Source organism: Lissotriton vulgaris, chromosome 7, assembly GCF_964263255.1.
Source record: "Lissotriton vulgaris chromosome 7, aLisVul1.2, whole genome shotgun sequence".
Taxonomy (NCBI): Eukaryota; Metazoa; Chordata; class Amphibia; order Caudata; family Salamandridae; genus Lissotriton; species Lissotriton vulgaris.
In genome coordinates this window covers 792,208,711-792,234,014 of record NC_141695.1, presented here as the reverse complement: position 1 = coordinate 792,234,014, position 25,304 = coordinate 792,208,711, and the positions used below count along the sequence as shown (strand labels likewise).

Genomic DNA, 25,304 nt, shown 5'->3' with positions numbered 1-25,304 from the left:
ATAAGTGTGGCAGGGTATGCTCAGACGTGAGTCCCTTGCTCACTTTGCCACTGGATTCAAGCAAGCCGGGCTGAAGACGGCTGTAATGCCAGAAACCGGTCCTCGGAAGCTTGTTTCCGGTCCAGGGAAGACATGGCTTGGCAGTTCGGGCTGGACTGTTCCCATGAGGCACAGGGTCAGACTGATTTGCATACAGCCATGTCTGAACTGGGGTGGCAGAGTGGGCTAAAGAAGGGTGATGGATTAAACCCAGATCTTTTGACTGGGTGTGAGTGTTTGATTGATTCAGATGCTCCGTCCATAACCACCTCCTTAAGTACCAGGGTTGTAGAATGGAGCAGTGCTGTCAGATGAGAGGGGGTGTTCCAGGGTGTCAACTCAGTCGGGTGGAGCGGAGAAGCCGTGACCTGAATGGCTTTTACAGTCCCTTGCAAATCTTCGTAGTTATGGATTTGGAATCGGCGGTTGAGTAGGATGTCGTCCGTCCGATAATTACAGCGGTAAACCCAGGTGGGAACCGCAATGGCCAAGAGTAAAATCTCTTGCCGCATCAAAGGAACTTCCGGGTTAATCAGAATCCTCGGGACGTCCCCCTCTCTGAAAACTGAAAATAATATTGTTCCTATTTAGGATCTAGTCACACTGTTTACTATAACTGTAAATATTGTACACTTATTTCACTTGCGCCATTCACGCTGAGCACGTTTGTCACTTGCGTTGCTTCGTGCACATTACTTGACCTTGTTTGCACCAAGTACAACTTGGGTTGTGTAATTTTACATTCCAGTGCTGTCCTTTCTAAATTGTTTGTGTAACTTTGAGGCCAATGGCACATAAAAACGGATATACTGAGTCTTAGTCTTGTCTTTGATAATGTTTTTACATATCTTTGTAATTGTCTAATTGAATGATACCTGTTGGGATATTGTTTGTTTAATACATAAGGGAAGCTCTGAGCATCAAACACATGTGGGTACAGGGTGCCTCTCATATCAGAAACCGTGGCTACAGCAGGCCTACTGACCACCATCATCAGTGACTCAATGCTCATATGTACATGGTTATATGTGCCTCCATCCTTTTACTAGCCCCTCAGAATTTTGAGCTAGGTTTTGCTGGGTGGCACAAAATCTAGAAAGTGATTGCAAGGGTAAAATATTATTGCTCTGTTGTGAGACCCCAGATAACTTGCTTTTCCCAGGATCACTAGCATGACAACCGATGGCGTCCTTCCACCCGATGCGCGGCAGAGTTGCATTTTAGGATGGTCTTTTTTCCTTTAATTAATTTTCAGTAAAAAAAATCTCTGCACATTTTAATGTTTTGTTTAATATAAAAGGTGCCTCTGACAAAAAGGGAAACCTGATAGTTACCTTTCAAGTCTGTTAACTAGTACAACTTAATACATGCAAGGGCATCAACAATAAATTGCAAAGGGAAGCAATTTGTCATCGTTCACAACCGAAAAAATTATTGCGCCCTCCAAATGTTTTTCATTAGACCCACCATTAGTCCCGCCTCTAGCCCCGCCTCCTTGCCACGCCCCCAGCTCGATCTGATGAGTACCTGCACTTATTTTCCCCCATTTAAAGCACTGAATACGAACCACTGTATAGTCATTGTGCGGTGTGCAAGTGAAAGTATGCTGGCTGGCAGGCATACAGAGGGGCTTGGGTAGCCATCAGACTGGCGAATTCCTAGCTGTGACCCCAGGGGCCTATCGAGCACAGGTGCCACCACATTTGCGGCACACTGCACCATAATTCACAAAGGAATCCTGGATGTTTTAGGTTTGGTTCCTGTTGTGCAGATGACTACCCATGAATCAGACTGTCGCCTCACTCTCTCCCATCTTGTCAGAGGCTTGGGTAGGGCCAGGATCCTCACTAACCCTTTCCACCCTGTGACTTGTTATGCAAGGGTGAGCTGTAAACGCTGGAGCATGGAGCATGCATTGAGCAAGTCTCCGCTTTAACTTTTGTGCTTCAGTGATTCAGGCAGGCGGGAGGCAATTGGCAGAGCTCATTCATGGGTCTTTAGGTGGAGAATGTCTTCTGTTCAGAGTGGATCCGAACCCCAGCACCACTGAAAATCTGGCCAACTCAAAAGTTTACTTCTCCATATATGTTCAAGAAATGTACTGCTAATATTTTACCCAGCCATTGACTTATTATGAAGCTCTGACTATTAACAGGGGTGATCAGCAAAACAGGATATTTCATCAATACGCTCACATACACGTAGTGGCCTCCACAACATTTTACAGTAAATGGCTTGGTGGAGAAATGAATAGCTTAAGTTTTCTCCCGTTCAAGGTATGCACGCTCAGTACTTGTGCAATAATACGCTTTGTTAACGCGCAGTACTTCTGATGTCCGGGCCCGCTGAGCTCTTCTTGGTCGTGGAGTGCAGCATCATTTATCACTTCCGCTCTGGTAGCCAGGAGCATCCCTGGTCCTTCACACTCCCACCCAAGTCCAGATCTGTCAGGACTCATCACTGCAGAGTGCAGCCTGCTCGAGGGAGCCTTCCCTACAGCACTAAGGTGCTCCAGCACAGCTGTTCACGTTACTCCTTGAACACACCGTAAAGGATTGTTGGGGAGAATGGACAGTGAATGAGGAGCAAAGTGACCTTTTATCCAGCAGCAGGTGGGCAATGCTAATCTCACATTTCCAAAACTGAAAACTAAACTTTTTGTTGCCACCTGCGGGATGAGTATTTTTCTTTTCTTTTATTTCTGTTGCCTGCCACTCCCTCTCCACATAGCAGCTTCAGGCTCAAAGTACGTTGCACGCTATGCTCGTTCCCAGCAGAAAATTACTTGTGCTTTTATGAACTGTTTTGGTGCTGTAGTTTTAAAGCATATAGGCAAAAAAGATATATCACCGAGTGGCTCTGCACAATGGCACTGTGTTAAATTTTGACCATGCCTCTTTTCAGCGCATAAAGTATTAATCAACTAAAACAGGTGATCGCTTTATCGACACTACAAGGATAAAAGGCTGGGTAGTTCATGCATGTTGTAACACTTGATTGTAAACTAAGTTTGGTACCAAACTGATATCAAGCAGAACGAGCGTTGGCTTCTTTCGTGCAGCATATTGAAACTGACCGACAGCAGCATAGATGTTTATAAATTAGCAAAGTACACTGTATCCATATTAAAGGGAAATATGTTATATGTTACAGTCCAAACGGGAGACACATACTATCTAATTACATACACAACCACACACACACACACAACCACACACAAAACCACACATACACACACCCACAAACAAAACCACATACACACACAACCACACACATACACAACCACACACATACACAACCACACACATACACAACCCCACACATACACACAACCACACACACAACCACACATACAACCACACACAACCACACACAACCACACACAGAACCACACATAACCACAAACACAACACACATAACCACACACACAACCACACACACAACCACACACACAACCATACACATACACACAAAACCACACACACAACCATACACATACACACAAAACCACACACACAACCATACACATACACACAAAACCACACACACAACCACACACACAACTACACATACACAACTACACACACACAACTACACACAACCACACACACAACCACACACACACACATGCAACCACACACAACCACACACACGCAACCACACACGCAACCACACACTCAACCACACACACCAAATCACACACATACACAACCAGACCCACACACACAACCAAAACCACACACACAACCAAAACCACACACACAACCGCAAAAACTACAACCACACACAACCACAAAACCACAACCACACACAACCACACACACAACCACACACGCAACCACACACGCAACCACACACGCAACCACACACAACCACACGCAAAACCACACACAACCACACACAAGTAAAAAACCAGTACCACACACACAACCACACACACAACCAACGCACACACACAACCACACACACACACAACCACACACAGAACCACACACACAACCACACACACTTACAACCACACTTACAACCACACTTACAACCACACTTACAACCACACACAACCACACAACCACACACAAAACCACACACACAATCACACACATACACAACCAGAACCACAACCACACAACCACACACAAACACCACACACACAACCACAATCACACACACAAACAACCACACACACACAATCACACACATACACAGCCAGACCCACACACACAACCAGACCCACACACACAACCAGACCCACACACACACAACCAGACCCACACACACACAACCAGACCCACACACACACAACCAGACCCACACACACAACCACACACACTCACACAACCACACACACCCACACACACACAACCACACACAATCACAATCACACACACAACCACACCATCAGTGCACACTTTCACCAGGCACACACACATCACCAGCCGTCAGTGCACGCTTTCACCAGGCACACAGACACCACCAGCCGTCAGTGCACGCTTTCACCAGGCACACACCACCAGCCATCAGTGCACAATTTCTACAGGCACACACACCACCATCCATCAGTGCACACGCAATTGTTAAAGCATCCACAATTAACTATTGTAGCAATCGCAGTATGACGCACTTTACTTTTAAACATATTCTTCTAAAGCGCAGCATGCCACCATTGCTACAAAAATAAATACACATTTTTTTGGCCTACAATTAATAGACTTGTTGCAATTGGTGTTGTAATATTTAGCAAAGCCAATAGCTCAAACTTAATTAATGCGAGAACTATTGCATTGCAAATGCTTGTTCTATTTGTGAGTCTAATAATACTTGTATAAGTAAGCAAATTACACATAAAAATATGACTCTAATATTACCTGTCATGTTACCTTAATTAAAAATATCAATATGTTAACATATTTAACAAAAACGAACTTGTTTTGATCAGGCCTTGTATTGGACATTTACAAGTGTTAAAGAAATTGACGAACTCTGGCTTACTCATCACACCTTTTTATGTTAACTTTTTTCAAAAAATGATTTTTGCCTTATTTGTTTTGTTTGTAGAATGGCACCAATATGATGACATAGTTTGTGTCAGGCCGGAGAAAGGCCTCTTGAACAAAGTAATGACTTTAGTTGGATTTGACGATAAAAAGCGTAGTCTCCTAAAAGGGAAGGAGATAGCTGGTGAAATCATGCTCGATTGCATCTTCAACATCCTCACCATTTTTGACTCCACCAACTTGAAAAGCTTCCTCTCGCAGCTCCATCACTTCTATCTTGTATCATGTGACCCAATGGTGGATGACAATGGACCGAGGAAGTGGACGTCTCTGCAGTTTGGTAAACCACAGGTGCTTTTTGTTCCCCACTTTTCTATATGATAGTGATCACTACAGGACCCTCTTGACTTTCTTGTAGTTTGCTTAAATTAAGTTATTCGTTTTTTATGTGGGTGTGCGGTAAACTTTAAAAAAAAATAATAATGTGTATGTTTATGTAGACGTTTTTACTGCATATGTTGATCCTTTGTAGCCCTGCTAACAACAGGGTGTGATTTCCAGATTTCATACTTTGTTGTTTAGCGATGGGACACCACCGTTAGTGGTAGCCGAGCGCTTTATAAATGTTATGGTCATGGTTATGGTCTGACAATTACATCCGCATTTAGGCTGGCTGGTGCTAAATATCTATACAAATTTGATGTATTCACACTGTGCAGCCTTTGCTGCCCTGTGTTTTCCATCATCTACTGAAATTTTCATTTGTATAAAAAAGTCAAGCTATTCGGATGTTGAGGACCCAGTTTATACCCCTATTGTGATAATGAAAAAGGAATCTTAACTTTGATTCTACTCTGTATTCAAGAAATGCCCTGTGAGTGTTCTTAGCATAGTGGTTTCATTCTCCCCATCCATAAGAAATGTTTGAGGGCACCACCGCAGAACTAATGATAGAATGCTCTTTTGAACGCACGTGTTTAAAAAACATTTTTTTAGCAGATATGATGTAATCAGGTCTTAGGGCCTTGGAATCTTATGCATGAAGCCACTTTCTAAAAGTGAATACTGGAAAAAGCAGAGTTGTAGTTTTCTCCTAAGATCAAAGGTTTGAGCAACATAGCTGGATATTACATATTAAGAAAATGGTGCATGCTCACCACTACTCTTACCTTGATATGGTTCTTACTCGGAATAGTTTTGTAAATCTGTACATTTGGCAATAGAATGCACAAGCAACAACATATGTGAGGGTTTACAACCCGTTTATAGTGCAATGAGAAAGATACATTATTTTTCTCATATATTGAAGATTTTTAGTAATGTACCTCCAGCTCTTATGTATGCTGTTGGATTCTTGGCTTTTGATACTTTTTAATTTAAATAATTTAGAGGGAACTGTTTTAAACAGACTGACTTTGTAGAAGAGCTTTCCTCTTAAGGCTTTGTGCCCAGAGGCTGGTTTAACAAGTGCATACTATAAGGTCCTTGGGCAATGGCTTATTGGGGCTCTCTTGATTATAGGTATTCTGTTGATTCATTGGGAAACTATGCAAGTCATGACCTACTTTTTATATCAGTGCACTTGTTTAGCTTTCCAAGAAGTTTAAAAATTGCACTGAATCAGTTAAATATCTCATTTTCAGTTATACTGCAATGGAGTACTAATATGCACATGAAGGTTAAAATTAAGTATGCACTTTTTTATGCTACTTTTCTATGTGATATGTCCCACTGTCTAAATCATAAAAATGTTGGAATAACATGTCCTTTACTGTTTTTGCTGGTTTTGAGATGAGGGTACTTGCCATTGAAATTTACAATAGGTAGATACTTGAAGAAACAGATGTACACATTCTTTTTTTCTTTGTGATTGTTGTATGAAATATTTGACTTGTGTAATGTTTGTCTGTTCCATGTCTCGGTCCAGGCCAGCACTCTCCCCAGCAGCTCCGCTTCCTCCTACTCTTGGCCCGAGCACAGATCGCTTCCCCAGAGCAGGGTTCGCTCCCACAGCCCGTTCCTCCACAGAGGTGACAGAGTGCTCCCTCCTGCACTTACTGCCTCCTTCTGCCTGCCTTTTAGTTCCCTCCCGCTGCCCACAGGCATCTCCTCCTGGGGTATTCAATTTAAATCCCCTGGCGTATTGAATTTAATTCTATTTTTTCCCTGCACCTGACGATTTTTGCCTGCTGCTGCTCACCTGCGTCCCCTCCCCTTGCCACAGCCCCTCCTCCTGACCTCCAGTCACACCCACCTCCCATACATAATGGTGACCGCAACGGGGGAGCGCGCGCGACCCTAGACCTCGGTCCTGGCTAGCACTCACCCGAGCAACTCTGCTTTCTCCTATGCTTCGCCTGAGCACAGAGCGCCTCTCCAGAGCAGGGTTCGCTCCCGCAGCCTGCTCCTCTGAAGTTGTGACAGAGTGCTTCCTCTGCCACTTGCTGCCTCCTTCTGCATGCCTTTCGTTCTCTCCCACTGCCCACAGGCATCTCCCCCTGGTGTATTTAATTAATTAAATTCCCCTGGTGTATTGAATTTAATGAAATGCACCCACCGAAATTTGCCCGCCGCTGCTCACCTGCGGCCCCTCCCCCCGAAGCAGCCCTCATCCTCCAGTCCCGCCCCCTTCATTACATAATGGCGGCCGCTGGCGCACTGAAGGTGTGCCGAAGACAAGCCCGTTTGCGCCCGACCGCGGCCAGGAACCCAGGATCTCCGGAACCCTGTCGATACATCGCAGCCACCCTCCACGCACTCCACCCCGGAAGACACAGCGACTGCCATGTAGCAACACCGAACACCACCCAAGGACGGTTCTCCTGTAGACACTGCCGATGATCCTTCACCATCGACAGTACCCCTAAGACCGTCAAAAATTAGCCAGGCGCATGCACCTCCGGAGCCCTGACATGCATCCTCCTCAACGTACGCTCCCTTCACAGACACGCCTTAGAGATCTGGGACCTGCTCGGCACCCTCTCGCTGGATGTCGCCTTCCTCACTGAAACCTGGATGAACATCCAGTTCAGCCATACCTCACAGACCTCCTGGACGGACCACCATTGCGTACAGTTCACGTTCAACATCTCCACTGGACCCAAACCCTCCCCCCACGCCTGCTTGTAGGAACTGGCACAAGATCACAGAGGAGCATCATAACACCACCCTCCTCCTAGACCCACCCCGCGCCATGACCAACGTCAACTCCGCAGCCAAGGAATTTCACTTCAGGATCTCCAGCTGCGCCGGCAAACAACGACCCCTGAAAGCCGCCTGGTTCACCACCGAACTCCCAAGTAGCCAGTCGCTCCTGCAGATCACTCGAGAAAACCTGGCGAAACCAGAACAACATGGAAGACCTGAACAGCTACCGGGACTCCCTGAAGGAATACCACCAGCACCTAAGACACCAAGCGGACTTTCATCAAGAACAAGATCCACACCAACGCGACCAACACTAAAGAACTCTTGTAAAATGTAAATGTAAATTGATACTTGTATAGCGCACTACTCACCCGCAAGGGTCTCAAGGCGCTTGTACGAATACCGCTGTGGAACCCATCCTGGCTTTCCCTGTGAGGCGTCCACTCCTGGGCACCCCCAAGGTGGAGGCCAGGCATCCTTAGCGTTGTGGGGGCCGTTGTGGAGATTAAGCAAGCTATTGCCCAGAGTTGCAGAGTGGGACTCCATGATTGGAATAGGCACCGAGGCGAGAATTATCAGGTCCGTGGAATTTTTGAACCCATGACCCGCCGAGGCGGGGAATTGAACCCTGGTCCCGGACTAGACCTCTGCATCAGGGTCTGCCGCTCTAATCATTGAGCCACACTTCTCCACATACAGCGTCATACAGCAATTTACCAAACCCCCCAGCGAAGCCACGGACCTCACACCATCCCGTGAACTCTGCAACCAGCTCAGCGCCTACTTCCATCAGAAGATCAAGGCCCTCTACGACAAATTCCGAGAACAGACCACAGACACTCCCCCTCTTGCCACCGACACAGAGCATCTCATCACTAGCTGGAATCCAGCCTCCGTCGAACACACCGCTGCGACCATGTAGGACACCCACTCAGGAGCCCCCACGGACCCCTGCCCACCGCACATGTACCACAGGGCCACCGCTGCCATCGCACCCCAACTAGGACATACCATCAAAACCTCTTTAGAATCTGGCATCTTCCCCGATGACTGGAAGCGGGCGCAGGTCAAACCCTTCCTCAAAAAGTCCACGGCCGTCCCGACAGACCTGAAAAACTACGGCCCATATCGCTCCTCCCCTTTGCTGCCAAAGTCACAGAGAGACTCGTAAACAACGAGCTGACCGCCTTCATCGAAGAGCACTCCATCCTAGACGCCACCCACACCCGGATTCTGCACCAACCACAGTATCAAAACGACCATCCTCACTGCTACCGACGACATCCGCATGCTACTTGACCAGGGACACACCGCAGCCCTCATCCTACTGGACCTCGTCGCAGCCTTCGACAGTCTCAAATCGCACTCTCGCAACCAGACTCCACGAGACAGGGATATGAGGAACTGCCCTCTCCTGGATCCAATTCCTTCTCTCAGACAGAACCCAGAGGATCCGACTCCCTCCATTCGTCTCCGAACCCCCACAGATCAACTGCGGAGTACCCCAAGGATTATCGCTCAGCCCCACGCTCTTCAACATCTACATGGCCCCCCTCGCCACCATTGTCAGACAACACAGGCTCAGCATAGTGTCTTATGCAGATAAACACCCAGCTCACCCTCTCCCTCACAAAGAACCCTGAAGACACCAGACACTGTTCCAGGAAGGAATGAGGGATGTAGCCTGGATGAAAAGCAGCTGCCTGAAGCTCAACTCTGAGAAGACCGAGGTCCTCATCCTTGGACCCTCCACCTCCACTTGTGACAAAACCGGCAGCCCTCCGCCCTCGGGAGTCCGCCCACCCCGACAGATCACGCATGGAACCTCAGCATCATCCTCCACTTCTCCCTCACCATGACCCGCCAGATCAACTCCATTGCCTCCACCAGCTTCAGCTGGCTTCGGATCCTTCGCAAGACCTTCAAATGGATACCCCAGAAAGCAGAAAAGCTATCACCCACACTCTCATAACCTGCAGACTGGACTATGGCAACACCCTTTACGCCGGGATCAACAGAACCCTTCTCCACAGGCTCCAAACCATCCAGAACTCCGCAGCCAGTCTCGTCTTCGGAACCCCACGGCACGAACACATGACCCAACACCTACGTGACCTTCACATGGAAATGTGCTATACACCACAAGATTTATCTCCTGGCAGAACATCTTCCAGGAGTAAAGAATCAGATTGCAAAACCTTCTCAGCAGACAGAAAAAGAAAATCCACCAGGAACTTCATCCCCAGATTCTCTTCCCCTACTGTCAGGAATGCGAATTTCCTCACATAGACCTGTTCATCACAGCTCAAAACGCAATATGTCCAAGCTTTGAATGCAGGTTCTCACACCCGCTCTCAAAAGGCAATGCCCTATGGATCAACTGGTCTGGGATATTTGCCTATGCTTTTCCGCCTCTCCCACTCAGTCCATTGGTAGTTCTGAAGTTCAGACAAACATCCCTCAGACTGATTCTCATAGCTCCCATATGGGCACGTCAACCATGGTTCACCACCCTGCTGGAGCTCTCAGTAGTTCCACATCAAAAGCTGCATCTCAACTCCAATCTCCTCGCACCGAGCAATGGAGAAATCAAGTTTCCAAATCCCAAACAACTCAATCTAGCGATTTGGTTCCTGAAGTCATATAGTTTGGTGATTTACAATTACCACCAGACTGTATGAATATCCTAAAAGAGGCTAGAAAGCCTACTACTAGGGCATGTCATGCAGCAAAATGGAAACTGTTATCTATTGTAACAATATGAATATCAATCCCCTTGATGCTTCAGTGCAAAACATAGTCTGTTATTTCTTACACTTAAAGGAATCTGGACTAGCCTATACATTCATTCGCTTGCATCTAGCAGCAGTAGCTGCATACTTACAAAACAGACAACACTTCTCTCTATTCAGAGTGCCAGTGATTGATGCCTTAATGGAAGGATTAAACAGAGGGATATCACCAAAAGTCCCACCTCCACCAGTATGGAACTTAAACATAGTCCTTACAAGGTTAATAGGTCCACCATTTGAACCAACGCACAGGTGTCAATTACTATTCCTCTCATGGAAGGTTGCTTTTCTCAATGCTATCACTTCCCTAAGGAGAGTTGGTGAAGTTCTGGCATTAACTATACAAGAGCCTTTCTTTCAGCTTCAGAAAGACAAAGTGGTTCTTCGAGTCAATCCCTCATTTCTTCCTAAAGTAGTGTTCGAGGCATATGAGCTGTAAAATTCATACTTTTGCATAGATCACCAACTGTATCACCCTCCTGGAGAACCTAAACAACATGTTCGAGTCATATGAGCTGCAGATACTACACTGTGCATTAGATCGCCACCTGGTGTTGGGCTCGGATGCTTGCACCTTGTTGTTGTCTTGGAAGAAGTCTTTGTAGTCACGAGATAGGTGACTCCTCCCTTGGACGATAGTACGCATGGGCCTCGACTCCATCCTTAGAATTTTTTTTTTCCGCCATCTGGTTCGGATGTATCTTCAGTGCTCCGGTTTGGTACCATGTTTTAACACCTCTTAGATGCGCAAAACATCACAAATCTACGGTATTGTTTTCGTTCACGTGCCTCGATGCAATAACTCAAGAATGTCCCGGTTCCGGTCGTCGACACGGGCTGCTGGACCTATCAAAGCTATTTGGGCTTACGGCTAATGGAAAAGACTCCATTTAAAAAATGCCCCCAGTGTGGAGCTAAATTTCCACACAGCCACCATCACAAGGTCTGCAACCTTTGTCTCTTGCCTGAACACGAAGAAAAACATTGCCAGGCCTGCGCCTCCTTTCGATCCAAAAAGCCATCCGTGATCGCCGGGCTCGACGACACGTCATGGCACTGGTGCCAGAAGATATCGTCAATGAAGGCCCCAGCGTCCCAGAGGCATAGTATTTAGAGGAGCTCTATATCGCATCCGAGGCCGATGATGACGACTCAGATGACCACTCAGATGACCACATCACTCCAGGTCAACAAGTTATTACAACTGACCCTGACCCTACCCCACCCAAAAAGAAGGCTCAGATCAAAACCTCGCCTCAAGGCCCTTGTCGAGACCGAAAGAACACTTCAAAAGCCCTCCTACGGGCCTGGCTCTGAAGACAAAAGAAGACAAAAGAAAAGCCTTCCGGCGGCTCAGGATCGAGCAAGCCGCACATCAGTGCCCCAAAGGCACTGTTGGTACCGAAAGCAGGAACACATCCCGCTGTCACTAAGAAGGCTTCAGCGCCAAGTACCTCAGCACTGAAAACCCAAAAGACCTCGGAACTGAAGACACCTCAAAAACCTTCGGATCTGAAAAAGATGTTGGACTCTACATCGAAGAACATAAAAACCCCTTCAAAGGTTCCAGACAAACCTAAACCACATCCTGAACTGAAAAAGTATTTGCCGAAAGAACACACCGACGAGGAGTAACTGTTTATTCCCAACGATCCGAAACAGAAAACACTGCATGTGGACCCTAAAACAGGCCATATTATCCTTACCCCCTTCAACAAAAGAAAATTCGACACCCCACACATTCCTGAGGTGTCTGTGAAGAAAAAAGAATGCAACTTTACCATTTAGACCCCCTTCTCCTGTTCTTCCTACTGATGAACCTTTCTCAGGGGTTGGAAATAATGACCCCTTCAATGATCCCGATGATGACACTAACATACCACAGGGCACATGGGATGACTACAGTCACCCTGTAGATCCTCCAGACCTTCCTGATCCAGAGGCATACCCAACCAGACCATTCTCCCCAGATAACAATATCGGTTTAAGTCAGCTCATGATTACATGCATGATTGCTGCCCAATATCATGGTGTGCAAATGCATCAGACCCCACAGAGGAGGACTTCCTGTTAGACACTTTTGCGCAGTCACAATACAAACATTAACCATGCTTAAAGGTGTCATTAAACATGCTCCAGACGTCTTCAAAGACCCCGTCAGAACCAGGATTCTCAATCCTCGGATTGATAAATATAATCCAGCCCCTAATGATCCAACCTACATTAAAGATCAACTCCCCTTAGATTCCCTAGTAGTGACAAATGCTAGAAAGCTGGCCAACTCCCTAACCTCTGGTGATGCCCCACCTCCAGACAAAGAGACAAAACTGCTAGGCTCTGCCGGCAAACCAGTTGCCTCCCAAGCAGCTAATCATTGGAGGATATCTAATGCTCAAGCATTGCTTGCCAGATACGATAGGGCTCACTAAGACGAGCTTGAGGGCCTAATGCAGCATTTGCCTGACCAATACAAGGTCAAGAGGGCAAGTTAATAGCAAATACATCCATTAAATGTGCCCTAGATGCAGCAGACACTGCATCTAGATCAATCAACACAAGTGTGTTACTACGAAGACATGCATGATTGCGCATTTCTGGCTACAAGCAAGAAGTGCAAACTACTATCCTCAATCAGCCGTTCAATCAGAAACACCTTTTTGGCCCAGCTGTAGACATAACATTAGAGAAAATGAAAAAAGACACTGAGACTGCAAAATCTATGGTTGCATTACAGTCTCCGTCTACACGAGGCTCCTTCTGTCGCTCCTTTTATAGGGGCGGATCCAAAAACATCAGTACAGATACTGCTTCCTCCTCCTACAAAAGTCCCACACAAACATCCCCCCGACAAGGGATATTTCAAAAGTGGCTACAGAGGAAATAACCACAAAGGGAGAGGCCGAGGCACCTCCCCCTCTGACAAACAGTGACTTCCCTCCACTCCCTTCAGACCATTCCACTCAGGTTTCTACCTTTCTGGAATTCTATCAGTACAGACAAGTGGGTAAGACACATTATCCAGCATGGTTACTGCCTGAAACTTACTGCTACTCCCCCCAACATACCGCCCAAACAGTGTCCAATGTCCACGGAACATTGAACACTCCTGAAACAGGAAGTTCTCTCACTGCTTCAAAAGCATGCAATAGAACCAGATCCCCTAGAGCATCACGGGACGGGAGTTTACTCCCTATATTTTCTAATCCCCAAAAAGGACGGTACTCTCAGACCAATACTGGACCTTAGACCTCTCAACTTCTACATACAGTCGATCATTTTCATATGATCACTCTTCAACAAGTCCTTCCACTGCTTCTACAAGGCGACTTCTTGCAACATTAGATCTTGAGAATGCCTACCTCCATATTCCCATACACCCTGCTCACAGGAAATATCTAAGATTCACAGTGGGCGGCCAACATTATCAGTTCAAATTCTCCCATTCGGAGTAGCCACAGCACCCGGGGTCTTCATAAAGTGTCTGCTGTGGTAGCAGCACCCTTGCGAAGACAGCAAATCCATGTGTTTCCATACCTGGATGACTGGCTGGTGAGTGTGAGGAACACACGGACTGTGTGACTTGGCTTTTATCAAACAATTCTACTGCTACCCCTCTTGGGGTTCACAATCAACCACACCAAGTCACATCCAGCCCTCCTACCTACACCAGTATCTAGGGGCCACCATAGACACCTCCAAAGCTCTAGCATATCCAAATCCAGCCTGGATGGCAAGTATGCCAACCCTCATCACAAAATTTCAACCACAACACTCCCTTCCAGCTAAAGTGATTATGCAGCTCATAGGAATGATGGCTTCTTGCATTTTCATAGCACCTCACGCAACACTTCAGATGCGCCCCTTGCAAGAATGCTTAGCACGTTGGTGGAATCAGGCTCAAGGTCAACTTGCAGATCTGGTGTTGGTGGATAGCCGCACACATCGCTCTCTGCAGTGGTGGAATACACAAAACCTCTCCAAAGGGCGGCCAATTCCACAGATAGTGCTAACAGCGGACGCATCACTGACCGGCTGGGGAGCCCATCTCTGAAACCATACAAGTCAGGGCAAATGGACCACATAACAAAAACTGCTCCATATCAATAGAATTACTAGAAATATTTCTAGCATTAAAGTCGTTCAAAGCACATTTTCTCAACAAAACTGTCCTAGTCCACACGGACAATATGACAGCATTGTATTACAATAACAGGGAGGAACACACTCGTTGCAGCTGTCTCAACTAGCACAAAGCATATGGAGATGGGCCATTCCACAAAATATATATCTTCTTGCAGAACATCTTCCAGGAGTGCACACTTCAACCATTTTTCCACATGTGGGCCACCCAGATATAGATCTGTTTGCCACACACGCAAACACAAAATACCCAACCTTCGCCGCCAGGCTTCCACACCCGTTGTCCAAGGGCAATGCGATATTGATGAACTGGTTAGGCAGATTTGCGTACACTTTTACGCCAATCCTACTCATTCCACTAGTAGTATGCAACCTCAAGCAACAGTCTCCCAAAATGATCCTAGTTGCTCCCACATGGTCACGGCAACCATGGTTCACAACACTTCTTGAACTCTCAGTAGTTCCACACCTAAAATGACATCCCTCCCCAACATTGCTTATGCAGACCCATGGAGAGATAAGGCACCCATATCCAGCACAACTGAATCTAGCGATCTGGCTCCTGAAGTCTTAGAGTTTGGTTACCTTAACCTCCCACCGGACTGTATAAACATTATCAAAAAGGCCAGACACCCTACTACTAGAGCATGCTATGCAGCCAAATGGAAATGTTTCGTCATTTACTGCAATCACAACAAAATTGACCCGCAACATGCTTCAATTAAGAGCATCATTTGCTATTTACTACATCTAAAAAAATGTAATCTAGTGTACTCGACCCTAAGATTACATCTAGCTGCCTTTGCCTCCTACCTGCAAAACAGACAACATTTTTCATTGTTGAGTACCTGCTACCAAAGCTTTTATGGAAGGCTTTAAACGGATAATTGCTCCCACACGGCCACCCTCTCCAGTGTGGAATCTAAACATTGTACTTACTTGGCTCATGCGTCCTCCATTTGAACCTTTACACAAATGAAAATGAAATGAAATGATTACTCACTTGTATAGCGCACGACTACCCGTAGGCATCTCAGCGCTTGTACGAATACCGCCGAGGAACCCTTCCTGGCCCTGCTTGTACGAATACCGCCGAGGAACCCTTCCTGGCCCTTCCCTGGAGCCCACTCCTGGGCACCCCCAAGGTGAAGTCAGGCATCCTCAGCGCTGTTGGGGCCGTTGTAAAGATTAAGCAAGCTATTGCTCAGAGGTGCAGAGTGGGATTCATGATTAGAATAGGCACCGAGGCGAGAATGATCAGGTCCGAGGAAATTGAGCCCGAGACCCGCCGAGGCGGGAATTGAACCCTGGTCCCGGCCAGACTACTGCATCAGGGTCTGCCACTCTAACCATTGGGCCACACGCAGTTCCTTATATGGAAAGTAGCTTTCCTTGTCGCAATCTCCTCTCTCAGGAGAGTGAGTAAGATCCAGGCTTTAACCATACAAGAACCATTCTTACAAATACATCGTAACAAAGGGGTTCTTCAAACCAATTTAAAATTCCTTCCCAAAGTAATCTCTGCTTTTCATCTTAATCGATCTGCAGAGTTACCAGTGTTCTTTCAAAATACAGATTCCGTAGCAGAGAGCTCATCACACACTAAACGTGAAAAGAGCTCTACTTTATTACATTGAGAGGACTAAACCTTTTAGAAAGACAAGCCATCTGTTTGTATCCTTCTCTCCACCGCATAAAGGGAACCCCATCTCCAAATCTGAAATTGCCAGGTGGCTAGTTAAATGCATTCAAATATGCTACAAAAAGGCAAAACGCATATTAACAATTCACCCTAGAGCACCCTCAACACGTAAACTAGGGGCATCCATGGCATTCTATTTTTTTATTTTTTTTTATTTGCAGACATACAGAAAGATATCAGCGAATTATCAGTATTCCAGCTATTCATCCGAAATAAAGCACCGTACAGTCAATAGAGCTACACACGGCCATTTAGCCCACAACCCGGAGGTCGGGCGCCGAACAGTCAAGTGCATCAACAAGCATGAGCATCTACTGGACATTTCAAGTGTCTACATTTTCTATTTTTCCCCCTCCCTCCCTCTAATAAACCAATCAAACAGTACGAAACAGAAAATAACATAAACAATACATCCTTGAAAGTAGCAGCAGTTACACTTCCGATTTCCCCCCACCCTCCTCACAGCCATTAGATCCTCTCAGAAGTCGAAGCCTCAAAAGGTGTATGTCACACGGCACCCCTCAGGGTCATCTTGTCACAACCCACCCTTTGCAGTAGCATAAAGTATTCTCTGTGTGTTTTTGCCTACAGTCAATATACAACCCCCTCACAGCCCCCCGTCCAACCTGTGATAGTGGCGCCACTTGGACCAAACTTTCCGGAATTTTTTGGGACATCCCCTTGCCTTATAGGTAACTCTTTCGGCTGCCATATAGAGATCTAGCCCCCTCCTCCATTCTTCCGCTCCCGGGGGTTTGGGAGCCCCCTAGTATTTTGCAATGTCTCTCTTGGCCACAACCAAAGCGAAGACCAGGAATGTAAGAAGTGGGCGAGCCAGGTCCACTTAATTGGTCATGCCCAGCAGTGCCAGTTTAGGCTCCAGCTGGATCGGAACCCCCGAGACCTCCTCAAGTTCCCCAAATACCCGAGTCCAGTACGTTTGTATTGTTTCGCATGCCCAAATAGTATGATAAGTTACCTTCAGGGTGCTGGCATCTAAGACACCGTGAGTCTTCTATTTTCCCCATTTTACAGAGGCGTACTCTATCATAGTAGGCTCGATGTAGCACATTGAATTGGATGAGTCACAATCTTGATTTGATTGTCACCTCCCGGGGGTGCATCAGCACGATCTCCCAGTCTAGATCTTCCATGACCCCCACCTCTGCCTCCCATGTACCTCTGAGTTTCGCCAGGTCTCCCAGCATATTATTCGTCAGGGTTTTATAGGTTAAGGAGACCGCCTTACTAGTTATCTGCTCTTGGAGGAGGCGCCCCTCCAATGGTGCATATTCTGGGATATCAGCGAGTGTGAGACGTTGGGCTCGCCATGCGTGTCGTAATTGGATGCATTTGTACAGCTGTGTAGTATGTAAGCCGAACTCTGCTTTAAGTACCTGAAAAGATTTTAGCTCTCCTTTGACTTCACATCTCCTATAGTGGAGATGCCGATATGTCCCACCTTTGGAAACCTCGCAGCTTGGTGAGTTCTGTCAACCACTGGCAGTGCCACAATGGTGTCTGCTTTGTAAGCTTCTTTTCCCAACCCATGCGCCTCGTGGCCTTAGTCCAGGCAGTGGGTGCGAGGGACGTTGCCGGAAGGAGCATTGCCTTACTGGCCTTTCCATATAGATAACTCAAAAGGTTTCGGGGTGACATTTTAGCTCTTTCTAAAGCATACGTCGGGTGGTCCGCAGGGGCATGGATCCATTCGTTAATAGGTGTCAAATGTTCCCCCCAGTAGTAGGCCTCCAGATTGGGGAGCGAGATCCCCCCATTATATTGATGCCTCTGGAGCGTTGACAGGGCCACCATAGCATGTTTACCCAGCCACAGAAAGGATCGCAGGTCAGCATGGATCTTGGAGAAGACCGCAATTGGCAGTGGGTAATATTAGTTTTGTAAGGCATAGAGGAATTTGGGTAGAGTGACCATTTTGTACATGGCCGCTCGGCCTAGGAGCGTGAGTGGGAGCAGTCTCCAGCGGTCCATGTCCTTTCCTGCGTTCAATATGATCCACTCCAGGTTTCTTTGGAACGAGAGGGTCTTGCTCAAAGTTATGTACACCCCGAAGTATTGGAAGCCTTCGGTTGTCGTCTGTAGTCTCTCCGGTAATCTACCCCACCTATCCCGTCCTCCGGGGTCATAGAGGATAGACTTGTGCCAGTTTATGTTGTATCCCGACTGCCCGCCATATTGCTCTAATTCCCGGAATAACTCTGGGACGGTGATGTCCGGTTTAGTTATATACAGTAAGACATCGTCTGCATACAGTGAGATCTTTTCTTGTGACGAGTTCGTGTCAGTGCACGTAAAACCTGATATGTCTTTGTTCTGGCGGATCCTGGCGGCGAGTACCTCAATAGTGAGTGTAAAGAGGAGGGGAGACAGAGGACACCCTTGTCGGGTACCCCTCTGTATCCGGAACTTAAGCGACGTTGTCCTGTTCACTCTCACCGTGGCCCGCGGGGAGTTGTAGAGAAGCCGGACCCATTGCACAAAGTTTGGTCCAAAACCGAACTTATGAAGTACTGCATAGAGAAATGGCCAGTGCACTGCGTCGAACGCTTTCTCGGCTTCCAGGGAGAGAAACCAATGAGGTTCGCTCCGCCCACGCACTTCCTGCAGCCAATTATGGGTTCTTCTGAGGTTCAATTTAGTAGCCTTATCCGGTAAAAAACCCCGATTGATCTAGGTGAATAAGCATCCATGGCATTCTTGGGGAACTTTCCCCTATAAGACATTTGTAATGCAGCTACATGGTCTACTACACACACCTTCACCAAACACTATTGTGTAGATGTGCAGGCAAAGCAACAGGCTTCTGTGGGCCAAGCTGTTCTTAAAACAGTTTTCAGAACCACTGCAACAAATACAGGTAACCTCCGCTATGGGAGACACTGCTGTACAGTCTATGCAAAAGTATGAATTCTGAAGCTCATATGCCTCAAACGAAAAATGCTACTTACCCGTATGCATCTGCTCTTGGCATGTGGAGCTGCAGAATAGCATACGCCCACCCGCCTCCCTGTGACCTGTATCTGTTCCAGTGTTATCTTACTCAGATACATTTACATGGCCATCTTTTCTGGTTCCTGCAAACTCCATCATTTCCCATCATGGTGAAAAACAATCTAAGGATGGAGTCGATGCCCATGCCCACTCAAAGGGAGGAGTCGCCTCTCTTGTGGCTACAAAGACTTCTTCCAAGACAACAACAAGGTGCAAGCATCCGAGCCCAACACCAGATGGCGATCGGGAATTAATTCCCCAACTTAAAACACGTCACAGGGTGCGTTTGCAGAGTGTTGCTGGGAGGGAGGGGGGCCCCGGCCCAATGCCGGTCTTTTTAAATTTTCATTTGTTTTCAGAACGGGGGCTGTGTCTCCCCCCTTCTTTTTCCGTTTTTGGGCCCTAGAGACCCCTTCCCCCAGGGCCTGACCCTTTATAAAAAAAAATGTAATAAAATCTGACCGGAAATGGGGCTTTGTGTGCCCCTCCCTCCCGTGGCCAATTCCAGCCCAGGGACCCTGTCCCCCTGGCCATGGCCACATAAATAAAAAAAGAATTACGAGGGGGGCTGCATGGCCCCCCTCCTGAGACCTCTATTGGCCCCGGGGACCCCATCCCATCAAGTTCTGAACCTCTCTTTGTCCGACGGAAAAGTTCCAGTGAGGTGGAAACAGGGTAAAATCTTTCCGCTTTTGAAGAAACCATCAGCTGACCCTGCAGTAGTTAGCAACTATAGGCCCATAACACTGCTCCCTTTCTTAGCCAAGGTGTTGGAGAAGTATGTGAATCTGGTGATCACAGACTTCATTGAGACCACAAATGCTCTTCCCTCCAGTCAATTGGATTTCAGAGCGAATTATAGCACTGAAACCGCCTTACTGGAAGTCAATGAAAGTATCAAAGCCACCCTTGCTAGAGGAGGTAAGACAGTTTTGACTTCTGGACCTCTCGGCGGCTTTTGATACCGTGCCCCACAGACGACTCCTTCAGAGACTCCGGGAATGTGGCTTCAGGGGCACGGTTCTTAGATGGTTTTCCTCTTTTTTCGAAGGCCGTCAGCAATCTGTATGGTCCCCAGCTTTTTCAGCTGATATTCCTTCGCTGAATGTTGGAGTGCCTCAGGGCTCACTTCTGAGTCCAACTCTTTTTAATATTTATATGGCACCACTGGCACCTTTTAGCGGTGAAACTCCGGGCTAAGATTATAACTTGCGCCGATGACTCCCAACTACTGTTCACGTTTGAAAAAGATGAGCCGTTCGATGAAAGTCTAATACACCAATGCCTGACTAAGGTATTTGACTTGTTTCGACAGAATCCACTGTCATGCAATTCTGCCAAAACCTAAGTTATTTTTTGGGGTCTTACCCGTGGAGATGAATGGCGTAATTGGTGGCCCGAGGATCCACCGTCTCCATCCAGTTCTGTCAACACTGCGAAGAATCTTGGAGCCATGCTTGACTCGGATCTCTCTATGAAGTCGCAGGTTCAATCTGTGGCCGGCATGTGTTTTAGGCTCCTAAAAATGATGAACTTCTTACCACTGCTACCACTGTCCCATAGGAAGACGGTAGTCCAAGCCTTGATTATGTCAAGGCTGGATTATGCAAATGTATTTTACCTGGGCATTCCGAATTACTTACTGGGACGCCTTCGGGTCATGCAAAATGCAGCAGCCAGAGCGATTTCTCTGGCCGGGCCTAGGACTCGCATATCGAGTCATTTGAAAACTCTTCACTGTTTATCAATGAAAAACAGGATTGATTTTAAGTCTCTTGTGTTGGCCTTTAAGGCTCTGCATAATAGTGGGGCTCAGTACATCAGGAAGAGAATTTTACCCTATACCCCAGCCAGGTCTTTGAGGTCATCGAAACAACATCTGGTTCGAGGCATGTGGGCTGCTGAATTCATATCTGTGCATAGATCGCCGCCTAGTGTTGGGTCCGGATGATTGCACATTGTTGTCCTGGAAGAGTGTTCGAAGTATCACGAGATAGGTGACTCCTCCCCTGGACTACAGTGTGCATGGGCATCCGCTCCATCCTCAGATTGTTTTGTTCCGCCATTGGGTTCGGATGTTACTATCTTAGCTCAAGTTAGGAAAACTTTCTACAAAGCCAAAAGGCTTTCAACAGCGTTGGTATCGTTTTGTTCGGTACCGATAACTTTGCTTCGAGAGGACATCGAGGAATCAGACGTTTTTTTTTCCACACTCGACCCGATCTTCGATCTACGATGGAAAGAAGCCCTCCCGATCTTCGATCTACGATGGAAAGAAGCCCATTCAAGAGGTGTCCACTTTGCAATGCAAAATACCTGCACATCGATGCCCACCCGGTGGGCAACAAGTGCCTGTCCCCGGATCACAACGAAGCCAACTGTATGGCCTGTGCCCGGTTCAGGTCGAAGAAAACTCTTCGGATTCGACGCGCGGCTCGATTAGAGTCGCAGAGATCAGCGCCTAATCCAGAAAACATCTTCGGGACCGAAGACGAAGAGGTCATTGATCTGGAGGATTGGGAAGAACACTCGGATCCTGTTTCGGAGCATGACTCAGAGTATGACGCAGAAGATGAAGAGATATTGGAAGAAGAAGAAAACGTCGTCGATGAGGTAGGAGACGACGCAGAGGCCCTTGGGGCCGTAGAAGATAGCTCAGGTGAGGAGCTAGGCCCAACCGTCGATACGGGGGCCGACGATGAAACACTCGATAAGGCTCAGGTCGAGGGATCGCCACAGGGCCTTACCCAAGATCTATCGAATCGTTCTGCAGCCCCGCATAAAGGCCCGGCTACGAACATATATAAAGAGCCATCGGTATCGAAAATGCCATCGGTCGATCCAAAGAAATCTAAACCGAAAGCAACACTACCAAAAACGAAACCAAAAGTGCAGCTGACTCTGGTCGGTTCCAAGGCCTCAAACCCCTCGGAGCCGAAGAAACAGAAGAAGGCCATCGATACCGAGAAGCTCAAAAAGGTCATCGAGCCGAAGGTTGGGGCACCGAAGACCAAGGTCAAGGCTGTCGAACCGACGAAGTCGGCACAAACAAGAGGCTCGAACCGAGAGAGGGGGTCGATCCTCGGACACGGCCTGAGACCAAGACAAAGACTGGCTCCAAGGACCCTGTCGAGTCGACACAGCCGACCCCATTCGTATCCAAACAGGTGTCGGAGTCACTCCAACGCATCAAAGAAAATGCTACAACATTCGGACCAAAGAAGGCCCCAACCCCGAAGTTGGTCGGAAAACTTCGGACCGCATCGACAGCAATCAAATTCAGGTTGCCACCGATGGTGCGACCGAAGATGTTCGAACCGAAAAAGGGTATCGGAGCCATTAAAGAAGTGTCGATGGGACTAAGGGCTACAGAAGAGCCTGAAGAACAGGAGTCGAGGCAGTTCATCGACTCGGACACTGGCAGACTATCTATGTATAAGAGGAAAATAATACTAGAAACACCCATGGAGTCATATAAGATTCCATTAAAGAAGAAGAGGGATTCAACCACATCACCAGTTCTTGTGGAACCTCTGCAATCCTATGGACAAGAACCTCAGTCTTTTTCACCCACATACTCAGATGTGGATGCAGGGGATGACGATAAAGAGGATGCCACTTATCATGTGGACACTGATCCCGACGATCAGAACCAACCATGGGCAGACCCAGCTGACCCAAGGGATCCACAGAAAGCCCCTGACACACATACATACAATGTAAAAACATCTCCTACTGAGGACACTACTGCCTTTACCGCCCTTATTGAAAGAGCAGCGGGTAACCATGATGTGCAACTACATGCTGACCCTATTGAGGAAGATTTTCTGGTCGACACCTTTTCCACTTTCGGAAAGAACAGTCAAGACTCTGCCCATGCTAAAAGGGGTCCTTAAGCATGCTGATGACATTTTTAAGGAGACCACCAGAGCAAGGGTATTAAACCCTAGAATTGAAAAGAAATCTAGACCGGCACCTGTGGACCCTACTTATATAAGGGGACAGTTGCCATTGGACTCAGTTGTTTCCTGACAAGGAGTCGAAAGTACTGGAAACTTCGGGAAAAAGGGTGGCAGCACAGGCAGCTAACATCTGGCGCATTGCCAACACTCAGGCACTCTTAACCAGATATGACAGGGCCCCTTTAGACACTGTTGCAACACCTACCAGATCAGTACAAGGAGGGAGCGGAGCTGCTAATCCAAGAAGGAAAGCTTATAACCAATGCTTCCATCAAGTGCGCGCTAGACGCAGCTGACACTGCAGTCAGACCCATTAACACTAGCGTCATGTTAAGAAGACATGCCTGGTTAAGAATCTCGGGATTCAAACCAGAAATACAAACTACTATCCTCAATCAGCCAGTTAACCCACTCTACTTATTTGGACCTGAGGTTGACACCACCCTTGAAAAGATTAAAAAAGACACAGAGACTGCAAAATCTATGGGGGCTCTGCAGTCACAGCAGTTTCGGGTGGCTCTTTTTGTCACTCCAATAATAGAGGACCTTCAAGAGGCCAAAACACACAGCAGACACAGTATAATAAAGGAGGTACACAAACCACCTACAATAAACACAGCAGGGGTGGATATCGTGGAAACAACATCAAGGGTAGAGGAAGAGGAAACAACAATTCCAGATCCTCTGCCAATAACAAACAGTGACGCCCTGTCACTGCCCCCCGACCATATAACAGCTGTCGGGGGGAGACTGCAACAGTTCCTGCCGGTCTGCAAATCCATCATCACAGACAGGTGGGTGAGAGACATTGTCCAGTACAGGTACTGTCTAGAGCTGACATACACTCCACCCAACATACCACCAAGACACCGTGCTATGTCCGCAGAGCACTTACACTTATTGCAGCAGGAGATCGTCAGCATGCTGCAAAAAAGAGCCATAGAGCTCGTGCCTGTAGAAGACCAAGGCTCAGGGGTGTACTCTCTGTATTTCTTAATACCCAAAAGGACGGGTCTCTCAGACCCATACCGGACCTAAGGCCTCTAAAAGGATACATTCTGTCAGAGCATTTTCATATGCTCACCTTACAGCAGGTTCTACCGTTACTCAGTCAGGGCGACTTCCTCGCAACACTAGATCTGAAAGATGCGTATTTCCATATACCCATACACACATCACACAGAAAGTATCTCAAGTTCACCATTCAAGATCAACATTATCAGTTCAAAGTCCTCCCTTTCGGAGTAAAGACGGCACCCAGGGTGTTCACAAAGTGCCTGGCAACAGTAGCAGCACACCTAAGGAGACAGCACATACATGTCTACCCTTATCTGGACGACTGGCTTATTCAAGCAAAGATGGCCCAGCAGTGTGCCAGCCACATGTCCCACACCATTCATCTTCTTCACAGTCTGGGATTCTCGCTGAATTATCCAAAGTCACATCTTCAGCCCGCCCACGTGCGACAGTACCTGGGCGCGACAATAGACACTCTGGCAGCCAAAGCTCAGCCAAA

The 25,304-nt window shown here is 47.2% G+C and overlaps 1 protein-coding gene across 1 annotated transcript in view; it reads left to right on the top strand.

Annotated features, from left to right (window-relative positions):
* Positions 1–25,304, top strand: part of RNF213 (ring finger protein 213) — a 2,876,335-nt gene that overhangs the window by 365,317 nt on the left and 2,485,714 nt on the right. The window contains exon 7 of the mRNA XM_086931045.1: positions 5,095–5,384. Coding sequence (XP_086787171.1) covers positions 5,095–5,384 — 290 coding nt within the window. The remainder of the gene's footprint in view (positions 1–5,094; positions 5,385–25,304) is intronic.